The sequence below is a fragment of the Danio rerio genome, chromosome 19, assembly GCF_049306965.1.
Source record: "Danio rerio strain Tuebingen ecotype United States chromosome 19, GRCz12tu, whole genome shotgun sequence".
In the NCBI taxonomy this organism is placed as follows: Eukaryota; Metazoa; Chordata; class Actinopteri; order Cypriniformes; family Danionidae; genus Danio; species Danio rerio.
The window spans coordinates 26,333,976-26,348,131 of NC_133194.1; the positions used below are offsets into that span (position 1 = coordinate 26,333,976).

The 14,156-nt window shown below is 34.4% G+C and overlaps 1 protein-coding gene across 4 annotated transcripts in view; it reads left to right on the forward strand.

Annotated features, from left to right (window-relative positions):
• The first annotated feature begins 729 nt into the window (after window positions 1-729).
• smad10a (SMAD family member 10a) overlaps window positions 730-14,156 on the forward strand; it is a 46,678-nt gene continuing 33,251 nt past the window's right edge. For 2 of the 4 annotated variants that reach the window (NM_001365639.1, NM_001044923.3), the window contains exons 1-2: window positions 730-967; window positions 8,173-8,413. In NM_001365639.1, the coding sequence (NP_001352568.1) occupies window positions 8,177-8,413 (237 nt within the window). In that variant the 5' untranslated portion in view covers window positions 730-967; window positions 8,173-8,176. Of the gene's footprint in view, window positions 968-8,167; window positions 8,414-14,156 lie in introns of all 4 variants that reach the window. The other 2 variants (XM_009294221.5, XM_068215152.2) reach the window with 1 other exon arrangement.

Genomic DNA, 14,156 nt, shown 5'->3' on the forward strand with positions numbered 1-14,156 from the left:
CCCCAGGAGTAACTTACTCTCAAGTGGTCATAAACCTTTATGAGTTTCTTATTCTGTTGAACACTAAACAAGATATTTTGAAGAAAGCTGAAATTATCGACGTCCATGGTAGGAAAAACAAATACTATAGAAGTCAGTTGATACAGGTTTCAATATTCCTAAAAATATCTTATTTTGCGTTTAACAAAAGAAAATCCCATAAGGGTTTGAAACAAGTAAAGGTTGAATAAATGATGACAGCATTGTCATTTTTTTGATGAACTATCTCTTCAATTTGATAATGTTACAAATTTAACAAAAAAATTTATTTTAAAATCACATACTTTTTTTTTTAATTAAGGTTAAAATTAAAAGTAAATCTCTTTTGTTAAGTATGTACTTTTAGTACTTATAGGTACTGTTGTATATTTAGTCGATTATTAAAGCTGTCCGTAGGTTAATAACAAGAATATAATACAAGTTTTCTAGTGCCTATTGCATGCACGCTAGTCTAAAAGTAGCCTTCACTGGCTGTTGTAAATTTCAATCATCGATGGAAACTGAGCAGGCTTGAATGGGGCGGGGTGATCTGATACGGGGCGGAGTAATCTCAGCGGCGCCACCTTAAAAAAACAGTCGCGCCGATATGTCAATCCAGACGCGACCCAGACAGACCTCGGCCCGGGGGCCCAGCCGTGAGAGCTGCGTGCTGATTGGCTGAGCGCCACCGTCCTTTTGAGACTCGGCCTCCCATTGGTTGAAGCCGACCGAGACGCTCACGCGCACAATGTCTACCCGCTTTTGTTATTGTAGCGAGCGCGAGGAGAGCGGGCAGGATGCGCGGACGGAGACAGCGAGCCTGATAGTCCGGTATCGACTCCGATAGACTCAAATTAGATGCTGGAGGGGGAAGGGGACACGGATTTTTACCTCTCCGTCCTTGTGCAGAAGACTGCTTTTTGCTATTCTTTAAAAACACGACCGATGTGTGAGTATTCTTACATTCTTGCGATCGTTTGATTAATTTTTAAATGCACACTGCAACAGTCGAGCCCTTATAAGAAACCGAGCGGCTCGGCGATGCATTGAAGGTATATTACGTCAAAGGTGTGCCTGCTCGTGTCGTAATAACTCATCTTTGCCCTTGTCTGAGCTTTGAAATATTTCGTAACTGTCTAGCGTTTTGAATACTGTCTCGAGACGCTGATATACCCACCCTCTCACAGCAAGTTCACGATCAAGAGGCTGGGCATTCAACAGTTCACCTTCATCGTATTGATCAGACTAGTTAATCGGAACGCATACAAGGTTTGCATGTCATATCAACTGCTCAGGTCCAGCAGGAGCTCATGAAATGTTTAGACGGCGGACTCGATGACGTCATGTGACCAAATATGGCATCTGCGCCGCTGCATTTGTTTGCCCGCAGAGCAGTCAACAGTTTGGCTTTAACTTTGCATGACGTTTTATGAACACCGTTAACTGCGGTGATGTTATTGTACAATATGCTAGAAATGTCTTGGATAGGGTTTGAAGGCAACAGTTCACCTGAAATGAGAAAAATATTGATTTACTCACCCTCAAGACATCAGAAATGTTGGTCACATTTATTGAAATAGTAGTCTTTGGTAGTTTTATAAACTGCTAATCAGTGGCTAGTACGATTTTGACTGTTGAGGAACACATTCAGGCAAAACTAAATTAAAACTCATGGTTGTTTATAATACATTGAGGTGATATGAAACAAAATTGTTGACCTGTGCAACTAATCATTACATACATCGTTATTACCATTAATCCACAGCATCAGTAGTCAGCCCTGAGTGTGCTAACAAACTCAATTGTGAGCTTATGTTGTTTATTTTCAGTGAACTGTTGTGTTTTATTATTCATCGAAATGGATCTTTTGCTTTGGATGCTTTATCTTGTACACAAAAAAGTAAAATTGTACACATTTGTAATTGGGAAGGTTGTCTTTTTTTTAGAGCTTTCCAACATTTGATAATCTTGTTTGTGACTATTGTGAATGTGCTCAGGACTGGTTACAACAATAATGTTGTAAAAAGTTTTATTTTCACAGATTGATCATTTTGCTTCAAAAGACTTCAATCTTTCGTCAGGAGCCACTGATTGATTTTGATTTTGGTTGGAATATTTGTATGTGTTTTTGACTCGAGTTTTACAAATATCCAAAGACAACTTTATTAATCGAATGAAGAAAAAAGTCACTGTATGCTAAAATCATTTAAATTGTACTTTTAATTTTCATCTGTTTAAAGATGTTGAATTAGACCTACTATAATTGTTTTGTAGACTTTCTAGCATATTAAATATGTTGATCTGGGCTTGTATCTTATGATGTCACCAAACACATTGGTGTTTCATCATACTGTGATGGCTAAAGCTGGGTTTGGAACTGAATGTCCTCTAGAATCAGGCCGCCATGCTTTTCTCAAATACACTGTACTCTATATGATGAAATAACAGAGTAATACACCCAGATAAGAAGAGCAGAATAATGCATGAGCGTTCCAGTTAAATCCTAGAAGAAACCCCTTTTTCAAAGATTACAGTGTATGAAATCAGTTAGTTCATCTAATAGTCTTGTACGTTCTGTCCTAATGCAAAGTTGTTCCTCTGGTGCTCTGCCTCAAGGGCCACTTGCGCAGACATGGAGAGCATCACTGAGTCTGATAATAAGGGTCTCAGAGAAGCTCCCTCCAGATTAGATTTGATGATGCTCAGAGATCTGAAGTGTCAGGATCCGTCAGCGCTCCACCAGCTCTCAATTACCACTGCACTCCAGAAATCTTGCACTTTTGCACTTGCAACATCTCATGCTAAGATCACAGGAGTTTTTATCACAGTACCAAGAACTTCTGGTTTTTATGTGCAAAACACAAATTCAAATTTAAAGCCCACTTACAGCATGTGGGTTGTTGATGTGACGTTGCATTTTTAATGTCACGTGACAAAAATTTAATATTGTCATCATTTAAAATGCAGTACATGGTTAAACATTTCTTTTTATTCCATGTTATATTTTATATTTTTGTTTTATTCCATGCTTGTTATAAACTGCAGTCAGGCCCGTAGCCAGCCTGGTGGAAGCTGTGTTTTTTTTCTCTCAAAATGTGGATCTTTTTGCAGTTATTTGCCTCATTTACTTTTTAATTATGAGATTTAAATATACAGCATTTTAATGACATTTTAAGCATTATTTTTAAGATGGATAGCTTGTTGGACTGTCATCATAACCACACTTTTTAATTACACTTTTTTTTATATTTAGAATAAAGAAATAGAAATAAATACTTATTTTTAAAATACAAATTTAATACATCCTATTTCATTGGAAAAAAAAATAGGAACCTCTTTTAAATGAACCACTGTAGTCACTGTTGTCAGTTGTCATTCATTAGGCAAATAACAAACTAGTCAGCACATTTAACTTTCTTCAGCTTTTTGATTTGTCAAGCCTCTCTGGTGAAAAAATTACATTTGATTAAAAATTCATGGATAACAACAATCAACAAATTATTCAAAGTATTCAGTTAGTTTAATATGGGCAGTTTTTGGTGCTTCAGTCTTTTTATCTGTAATTTTTTGTTTTAAAAATAAGGCCCAAGATTTAGAATAAAAGTTACTTGTAAAATGCTTTCTCTGTTTGTAAACTATAGAGTAGCGAATGATGACTTCACTTAAATCCGATTGTATGTTTTCTTGCACAGCTGGCTGTTGGACTCATGAAAAATAATTGTTCGCATTAGCCAACACTGATTAGCTGAAGTCCCACCGAAACAATTGCCAGCAGAGGATTCTGCTTGGTCGTAAAGCCTTTTTCAATGGGTTATTTTCACAATTTATGATGGTGTAGCAGTCAAAATAGGACAAATGAGCTCATATTTTATGGTGTTACACTGCGTTTATAAATTAAAGAGAAGGTTATATATATATATATATATATATATATATATATATATATATATATATATATATATATATATATATATATATATATATATATATATATATATATATATATATATCCATATATTTCCTAAAACAGAAAATTTATATCTTTTTTTCAGTGAAAACCATGTTTGAAAATCATGTCAAGTCACAGATTAAAATATATTATTATTAATTTTAACTAAAATAAATGTCACTGTATAAAGATAAGTGTCCAACAATGAAGTTTGTATATTATTAAAGTCAAACATTATTTTCACAGTATGTTTTAGTGAAAAGCAAAAACAAATAAAAAATAAATAAAAAAATCCTTTTCACAACTTATGGTATTAACAAACCATTAAATGACACCACTAAACTACTAATTAGCTGTTTATTAATAGTTAGTAAGGTAGTAGTTGGGTTTAGGTTTTGGGTAGGATTAGGGATGTGGAATTAGATTGTACTTTATAACTATTAATAAACAGTTAATATCTTAATAATAGGCAGATAATAAGCCAGTAGTTAATAGCTTGATTTGTGACCTAAACGTAGGTGTTACCCAAAAAACACTGAAAAAATTGATAAAGGTAGAAAACCCCTTTATGTTCTTAAACATCAAACAACATAAATGTCTGTTTTTTTTTTTTTTTTTTTTAATTGTTTTACAAAATAAAGAAACCTTTTTACCGGGGCTGCCTGATATTAGAAAAATCTAAAGTTCTGTGATATAAATATTCCAAATGACTTGATATCTCTACTTGGAAAGAATTCATCATTTTAGATTAGATTGGGATCTACAGTGGGAATGCATGTGTTTAAAATATAAACAAAATATAAATACAATAAAGAAACTCTTTCAGACTTTGCCTGCTATGTTTAGAATTGTATACAATTCTATTACTGCTACTGTACTATATGTGCTTGCACTTTTTTTATTTGCATGATGCAGATGACCTATTACTTCATCAAATCATGTTGGAATATGACAAAGCACATTGCAAGGAAAGCTGTATTCCAAAATCCAGTGCACTTCAGTTTGGTTTTTCATGAAGAAAAGTAATTTGATCAGTAATGAAAAATGTAGATTAATACACCCCAAAAGGAAAAAAAGCAGACAGCTCATGGCCACTAATTGCAAATTCATCTCCATAATTAATGTTGATATTTAATCGTGGCCACACTTTGAAAATGAAAGGGAATTCATTTGTCTAACATGACCATAATTGAGGAAGCTAATTTATACAAGGTCACCTCAATTGAACTAAAATGACAGAACAATTAGTACAATGTGGCTGGGATTTAACTAAATGAAAGTGAAGGAATGAGTTAGTAAAACATGGTCTTGATTTCACATAAAATGAGGGAACAAATGAATACAATATGGCCACATTTTATCTACAACTGCAAAACTGATTTGTACAAGGTGGTAACAGTTTACCCAAACAGAACAAATCAGGTACAACATGGTTACTATTTAATAAAATGTAATTGAGGGAATAAATTAGTACAATATGGTCATTATGTACTGAAACGAGGCATTAAATTAGTACAACATGGACACGTTTTAACAAAATGCCTACTGTTTTAACTTTAAGTTATAGACTGGGCTGTTATAAAGACGAGGCTGCACATTATTTCAAATGATAAGAGGATATACATTTCAAACACAGATGTTCTGCAGACTTTAGCTCCAGCCCTAACTGGATACAACTGAACTAGCTAATCAAGCTCTTGCTAGGCAGATTAGAAACTTCCTGGCAGGTGTGTTGAGGAAAGTTGTAGGTAAGTTCTGCTGGACACCAGCCCTCTAGCACTTAGTTTGTACATACTTGCTCTGTCTAAACAATGTCAGACATGGGCAGTGAATTTTTGGGAAGCCAATTTGAATTTTTTTCTTATTTGTGCAGTCAAGCAAGGAAAAGGCATTTTATCTTCAAAGAGTTAGTTAATGGAAATTGGAAATTATGTAATGATTTTCTCATTCTCAAGCCATCCCAATTCTTTGTTAATCTTGAAACCACAAATGAGGATTTTAATCTTAAATCTTACTGCCTACTCTACCAAATGCTTGATCAAATTTTGACTGTTTTAAATAATGACTGATAATGTCATGTAAAGAATGACTTTTAAATATTGGTGTACACTACACAGCATTGTTGGTTAACAAAAAATAAACGAGCATAATCCTGTTGCACTACTACACTTGATACTTAAATGAGAACGAGACACTTAAATGAGACACTTAAATGAGAATCTAAAATATTTTATGGCATATTTCAAATAATAAAGTTGATTTAGTATTCGAAAATGTTTTATTTTGAATACTAAATTCAAACTTACACTTCATATTTTCAGATTTTTCATAGTATATGTATTAATTCAGGTACTTTTACCATAAACCGACTTATCAACCATTTGGTAGAGGTTGATATTTTAGAAATTATGGGATGTGTTGAAAAAAAATGCTTTGAGTTTGTTCACTAGGGACACTAGGAGTAAAGAAATGCAATCCAAATGTATTTTCTTGGTGGGGCAGTTAAAGGGTAAAAAATACTGTTTGCCCAAAGCTTCAAAATATTTCTAAAGAGATACAAAAATCATATGAATGAAGGGGTTAAATCCTCCTGATGATTTGATTTTCTCTGAAAAAACATTCAAACATGTTGAAAAGATTATTTTAGACTTAAACATTGAAACACTGTTTACAGCACCGAAGGTCACACAATGCCAAGCCAGTCAGTTTGATGTGCAAAAACATCAAAGTTTTCCTGTACATACATTCAGCATGCATTGATAAACTTTGGTTTATTTTCAATAAAACATGTGAATAAAAAAAAATCTGTCCATCATATAGAATGCTTGAATTAAACATGCTTTAAAAATATTAAATTGTCAAAGTTTTGGGTGAATAGATTTTCAGTGACAGGATTAAAAATCTCCAAAGTTTAATTAAAATATCTTTCTTCTGATTTGATCTGATGATCAATGAAGGTCTTATGGTTTTGGAGCATCATGTGGATGAGTAAATGATGACAGATTTTTTGGGATGAACCAACTCTTTGAGACCAGTAGACTTGAAAGAAAGTTGAGCATAATTAAAAGTTTATTGAGCACAATTACAAGTCTTGACAAGCAGTCTGTATTGGTGTTCAACTATAATATACAGTGTAGGGCTGTGCGATTTGGGGAAAATATCTAATAAAGTTCTTTTCTTTGACAGATATGGTGATTTACGATTTAATTTTGTAGTCAAGCTTCAGCTCAATAATCTGTAAGCCGGCAACAATTCTGCAACAGCTCTATAAATTTACCTGTGTTTGTTCAGTGTCTGTAACTTTGAAACCAAGATATTCCCTCATTACAATTTCTTTGATATTAATTTGTCTATTAATGCTTCTGAAGCAGCAGAAGCCATAACCCCACTTGCAAGCGATTTCCTGTTTGTTTTCTTTTGTTTTATTGTGGGTGTAGTTAGGTTGCTCAAGATTTGGAAGAACAAATACTGTATATGCTTACTCAATTGGCTAGTATGGCTGTCACACACAACTGGTGTTCTGTCGATTTGTCCTACCTTGTCAGATTGTCCTTCTATTCAAAAAGTAGGTAGCACAATTTGATGACATAGTATGCCACCCATCAATGCTACCAGTGTAAATTTTAATGTAGATTAGTGTGATATTAAGCTACTGTAATATTGCCCTAACCTACCTAATCCCTTACCCTAATCTCAGAACCTTTCAAATACAGTGTTGGTAGCATAATTTGATAGGTAGGATAAAATGTGAGGACACCTGTTGTCACGCATTTGCTCTGGGCAGGGGAAATTAAATAATACATGCGTATTTCATATTGTAGAATCTTTTCAAATGTTTAAAATTGTAATTTGATTTTGATTAATTGCACAGCCCTAATACAGTGCCTATAGAAAATAATTATAAGCTGTGAAAATCTATACCTTTACTCCCATTATACCCTGCTTTCAAAAGACCTTCACAATAAAGCTGAATTCAAAATCTGCAAAAGTTATTTGGAATGTGATTTAATTTCAGGCTTTGTGACAAATAAAGTAATTATTTCAAAGGGACATTATGATTTTCTTTAGGCACTGTATATAGAGACTCTACTGTTCTAGCAATTTCTGTTAACCAATAGTTCTGGCTGTATTTTAGTATGCTAGATGCAGGGTGCAAGAGTTGTGTGTGTTGATGCTGCTGTTCTGTTTTCCATCTGTCAGAGCAGCAGGATGTCCGTGAACCCTCCCAACAGTAATGACGCCTGCCTCAGTATCGTGCACAGCCTCATGTGCCACCGGCAGGGTGGCGAAAACGAGGGCTTCGCCAAGCGTGCCATCGAGAGTCTGGTCAAGAAACTGAAGGAGAAGAAAGATGAACTGGACTCCCTCATCACCGCCATTACTACCAACGGAGTTCATCCCAGCAAGTGCGTGACCATCCAGAGGACGCTGGACGGACGCCTACAGGTGAACCACTCTTTTCAGTAATTGATGTTGTACTATTACCATTTGCTTTAAAGCTCTTAGCAGTGATTTACAGGAATCCCTCCAAATGTTAATGCTGAATGGATGAGTCATTTCTGTGTTTGGCAGATTATTCTTGTCTGTGTTGCTGAGTGCTAGTTGGCTTTTTCAGACAGGGATTGAATAGCTGTTGTCAGTCTGTCAGTGTAAAGGTTTGACTGGATTTGACCGTGCTAGATGTGTCGTGGGACCTGTTTGGTGAGCATATGTTTTTGACTACATGTACAGTAAGCCGGATAAAATCTAATTTTCAGTAGTCTCCTGAAATTTATCCGGACTGAAACAACAGAAAACATTTTCACAATTCCGTCATGGTACTTTAAATCAAATCAATGAAGTTTTCAAAGGATCTTTTAAGTCAGTGGTCACAAACTTGTTCCCGGATGGCCAGTGTCCTGCAGATTTTAGCTCCAACCCTAATCAAACACACCTGAACAAGCTAATCAAGGTCTTACTAGGTATAATTGAAACATCCAGGCAGGTGTGTTGAGGAGGTTGAGCTAAAACCTGCAGGGACACCGGCCCTTCAGGACTGAGATTAGTGACCCCGGTTTTAAGTTATTTAAAGGAACTGAAAACAAAACGGTTAAGTTCCTCACCCAAAAAACACAAGAATTTTGTTAATTCATCTTATTTTAAATGATTAATTTGAACAAGCTGCAGAAATATTTTTTTGAACTGCACATGCGTTAAGACATAAGATGCTTTGACTGGTGTCATTTTTACCTGCCGTTTATTTACTTTCTGGCTTATTGAAACAGCGTAGCAACATGAGCATGACAAACAACTGCTGGATAATGTCTTCCATCATTTTAGATGAACTGGTCAAATGCAGGGATGCACCGATATGGATTTTTAAAAATGTTATATTTTTATACAGTAAACAACTGATTTTATTTTACACTAAAACTTCATAAAATGTTGATCTGAACTTTTGCAAGGTGATTATAGACCTATGAATTAGCATGCCAAAAATAAATTATTTCCTTTTCTTTGCACAGCAAATTAACATGCAACTTGACTGTTGCATAAAAATAAGAGGTTAAAAAACAAAATGGGGTTTAACTAACAAAGAAGTAAAATAAATACATTTTAAGTAAAATGACAATGAAAGAACTAAGAACTGAAACCAGATCAAATGTTCTTGAACGTGTTACAGTAATATACATAATGTCCGAAAAAGCATTTTGAGAGGTGTTTTGACAGTTCAGAGCCACCGTACAATCGGAAAATTAAATAGACAAGTATGTTTTACTTATAAAATGCAGCATGAATTCATCCCATTTGGCGTTTTAGGTTATTTTGAACACATGTAGGTGCTGCTTATCAATCAGATACCGTTTGTTCTTGCTGTCAATTGTGAGAAAAATGATCAATAAAAGGTTTATGATAAACTGATGTGAGTTTGAAATTTTAGCTGCAGGCGCTGTGTGATGTGTGTGCACGCGGAGTGTAGGGATGGGTAACCAAACTCTGTACTTTATCGGTTTCACTGCTACATTATATAAGACAGAAGTATCGATAAGCTCTGACGTTAACTGTTTTGCTATCGGTACTGGAGAATTATGGCTGAATAAATTTGACCTACAATAGCATAATTTAACTGACCAACCTTTTATAATTTGCGATATTTGATATTCCTCTGCACAGTTGGCAGTCTCACATGAGAAATGCTTGTGTTTCCAGCCAGCGTGTCAAATATAAAAGCCTTCACAGTTGTTTCAACAAGTTTTTTTCTTGTATAAGTGGAAACACAAGCAGTCTGGCTAAGTTAAACTTTCAAAAATCTTTCAAAAGTGCATTAATTGCAATGAGAAGTATTGAATAGTTTTAAACTGCCTAGCTAACTGTAACGTTACATCATCCACATCGTTATGTCAGCAGTCAATCACCTAAATTAGTATAAAATTAATAGTTAATTAAACACACATTCGGTTACAATGAAAACAGTACTTATTTTTCTAAATAAATCTTAAACATTAAAAGCACTTTTACATCAGCTGTATTTACATATATAGACTATGAATAGTCTAATAATAATCTATGCTTATTAAGAAAATATTCAAACAATACCAATTCCAATAAAGGAAAAAAATGATTTATTTGTTTTACAATTATTGGTGTAGTTTTATTTTATATTACAAACGTAATAATAAAGCAAAGTGTTGCTAAATCTGTTCAATTAGTTTTTTTTATTTCATAAAAAAAAATCACTACAAAAAGTAACAAGAGAAGTTAAAGTACTGAACCGATAAGTGGTATAGATAAAAATAGTAATAGCAGTAAAACCTTTACGAATACCCATCCCTAGCGAAGATTTGTCCTCGGAGTCAGATTTTGATACACCTGAACACCTGAGCATTGATTATGACAAACACAGTGCATAATGAAAAGACAGAATGTGGCAGACAGTTGAGAACCCCTATGCTGGATTCAGTGACTTGCACACGTCTCCTCTGCTGCTGTTTGGGATGCTATGAAGGCTCTATCTGCTCACTATGTGTGTGCGTGGTAATAGCCATCACATGCGCTCGTTATAATCATTGTAAATATGCAGATCAAATTGAATACATTCATTCTTACATTAACAACACATGGAAAGCAACGTGTTGATAATAGCAGTTATATTAGACTACAAACAACCCAAACCAGTTGTTTAGCACATGTGCATCTCTGCTATTATGTTTACACATGTAATATTTTTCCTTAGGCGAATTAAGCCTAAATACACAATGACACTCTATTAAACATATCTACAATGAAAAGGAATATGGTTACTAACAAACAACAAAACCACACAAAGAAATTACGAACTTTGAAGGAATAAACTGGGTATAGCTATGTTTCTATCCACCAGTTTTTATGAGCATTTTGGATATGGCAAAAAAAAAAACGATTGATGGAAATGCCAAGATGCGCAAAATGTTGTAAATGCACATAAAAGACATGCGCATAACTGAGTAGGATAAACTTTTTATTCGATAAGAAAAGATGTGCATAAACGATGATAGAAACACTTTTACCAAACAAATTTCGGTATGCACATTAAAAAAGTCATGTGATTTTGTTATAAGAGATCATGTGATGGTAAAAATGTGTGCAAACGGACAAATCTGCAGGCTGAGCACACTGTACAACATTTGAAATGTTGTTTTGGTCATTCTAAACTGCCTTAACCGTTTCAGTATTAGTGTCATTATATTATTAACGACCTCCAGAATCAAGAGCGATGTGCTCCGCATCTCAGGCCTTCAAACACCACCGTGCATTCATTGCATGTCAGGATTGTCTTCTGAGGCGCAAGTCATTTATTATATGAAGAAAAGATTCACACAGCTTCTCTTATCACAGCGAATTCCGTTTTTACTGTTGATATTTGGCGCCAGATAATCAGGTAGTGACAATTTTGTTCCCTTTGACTCGTTGGATGGAAACGCTGCTTTATTTGCGCGTCTTTTATGCGATATTTCAGTTTTGCGCACAAAGTTAATTCGCATATTTGGATAGAAACATATTTAATGTGAGGAAAGCTCCATTATAGTGCACTGGACAACTCTGAGCAAGTTCTACCCACGCATGCGCGATGCAGGTAGATCTCTATAAATATCGGCCTAATTAAAAAGATATTGGCCTAATTTTGACATCATGCCGATAATGTCAGATGATAACGATATGGCCACCAATATATCGTGCATCTCTAGTCATATGACTAAAATGTGTTATTGATTTTGAAAACCTCTATTGTCATGCTGACACAAAACAGCATTTTTAAATTTACCTACTTTGGAGAACATTATTAAAAAGATTTTTTAGAAGTTTTAAAGACCAAAATGTTGCATTATTACAAATTATGCATTTGTAAATTAAAGCATAGTGTGGGCATGGCCTTTCTAATAGGACACAAACTAGAAATAGATTGATTGATTAGCCAAGCTGATCATTTGGTGGGTATGTTTTTAATTTATAGATTATTCAGCAGTGAATATGTCCATATCTGTGAAGCTATAAAGAGCTGTAATGAGAAGAGGTAGATTCCGTTTCTTTCATTTTCTAAATCTTCCAAGAGTGCTGTCTATTAATAATTCACACATTTTTCCATACAGCTGAGTAAATATAGCCTGGTAACAGACATTGCTTACCTGTTTTAAACTTTAAATTAAATGAAACTTTTAATATCAAGTGAAATTAAATTTTATAGGCAGACAGAATGTTTTGGTTAAGTCAGTGGTCAATTGAATTAAAATGAAAAGGAAATTTGTGCAACCTATGAAGGATTGCTTTTCCTTTGAGTACATGTTGTGTAAAAAGTAATTAAATTAAACAAATAACAAATTTCCATTTAATTTGGTATTTATTAATCTGATATACTCTCGCTTGCCATTTTATTAGGTACACTTTGTTTGTACCAGGACCACTTCATTCTTTTTGGGCATAAATTCAACAAAAAATCTTTTTGATGTTTGTCACACTTGATGCAAATTTGACTGCTGAACATCCATGATGCACGTGCTCTATTTTTTGAGATCTGGTCACTGGAAGCCATTTGAGGAGAGTGAACTCACTGTCATATTCATGAAACCAGTCACAAGCTTTGTGACAGTGCTGGTAGTAGTCATCTCAAGATGAGCAGACCACAGTCATAAAGCAAAGGACATTGTCAGCAAAGACTGTGACATTTAAACAATGCACACTTGGTACTAATAGGCCAAAAATGTGCCAAGAAAATCTCCCCTACAGCACCCGCAGCAGTCTGAACCGTTGATACGAGACAGAATGGATTCATGCTTTCTTCTGCTGATGTTTCAGCAGAAATTTATCAGACCAGACAATCTATTGTACAATTTTGTTGCAAAAAGCTGGTTCAGTTTGCTTTTCTTAGCTGACAAGAGTGACACTTGGTCTGATCTTCTGTTTGCTTCTAGGTTTGACATGCTGTGTGTACATTCAGAGATGGTTTTGTGCAGACCAGGAATTTTATTAAGGGTTTTTTTTGGGTGTTGACCCTCCTAATAATGCTTAAAAATAATGTGTTGGGCCTCTGGAAACTCTGTAACTGAAGTAATAATAAATAGTACTAAATAATAGTTAATACCAGTATAAATTTGACATCTCAAAATGGTTGATATTCAATTCAGTTCAATTCACTTTTATTTGTAAAGCGCTTTTACAATGTAGATTGTGTCAAAGCAGCTTCACATAAAAGTAGTAGTCATATAAAGGTAACATAAAAGTAGTAGTCATAGTAGTTCAGTTTTTTAGTGTTTAAGTCATTATTGCCAATGCATGATCACACCCAGCAGTGATGCGGGAAAATATTCAGTGTGGTCTGAAAAAGAGAAATCCAGCCCAGAGATAAGTACTGTGAGTGTTCAAAAGACACTTTTTTTTGTAAATCAGATGGTACACAGCCTAAAAAAGTCAAATTAGACTCATAGTTTGTATTATAACTGAAACTATGCTTGCTCATATGTTATACAGTAAACATTAATTGCGATCTTTCATGCTCATCCTTTTATCAGTGCAGGAATGCAAACATCACCATTTGTCAAAATTGGCTATTTTATGTCAAGTATTTGAAAATCGTTTGTTGAAATAGCTAATCAGAGGTTGCTGTATATGATAGAATCTAATCATTATACATAAAGACACTGGAAGTAAGTTTGATTAATACATAAGATGTAATTGA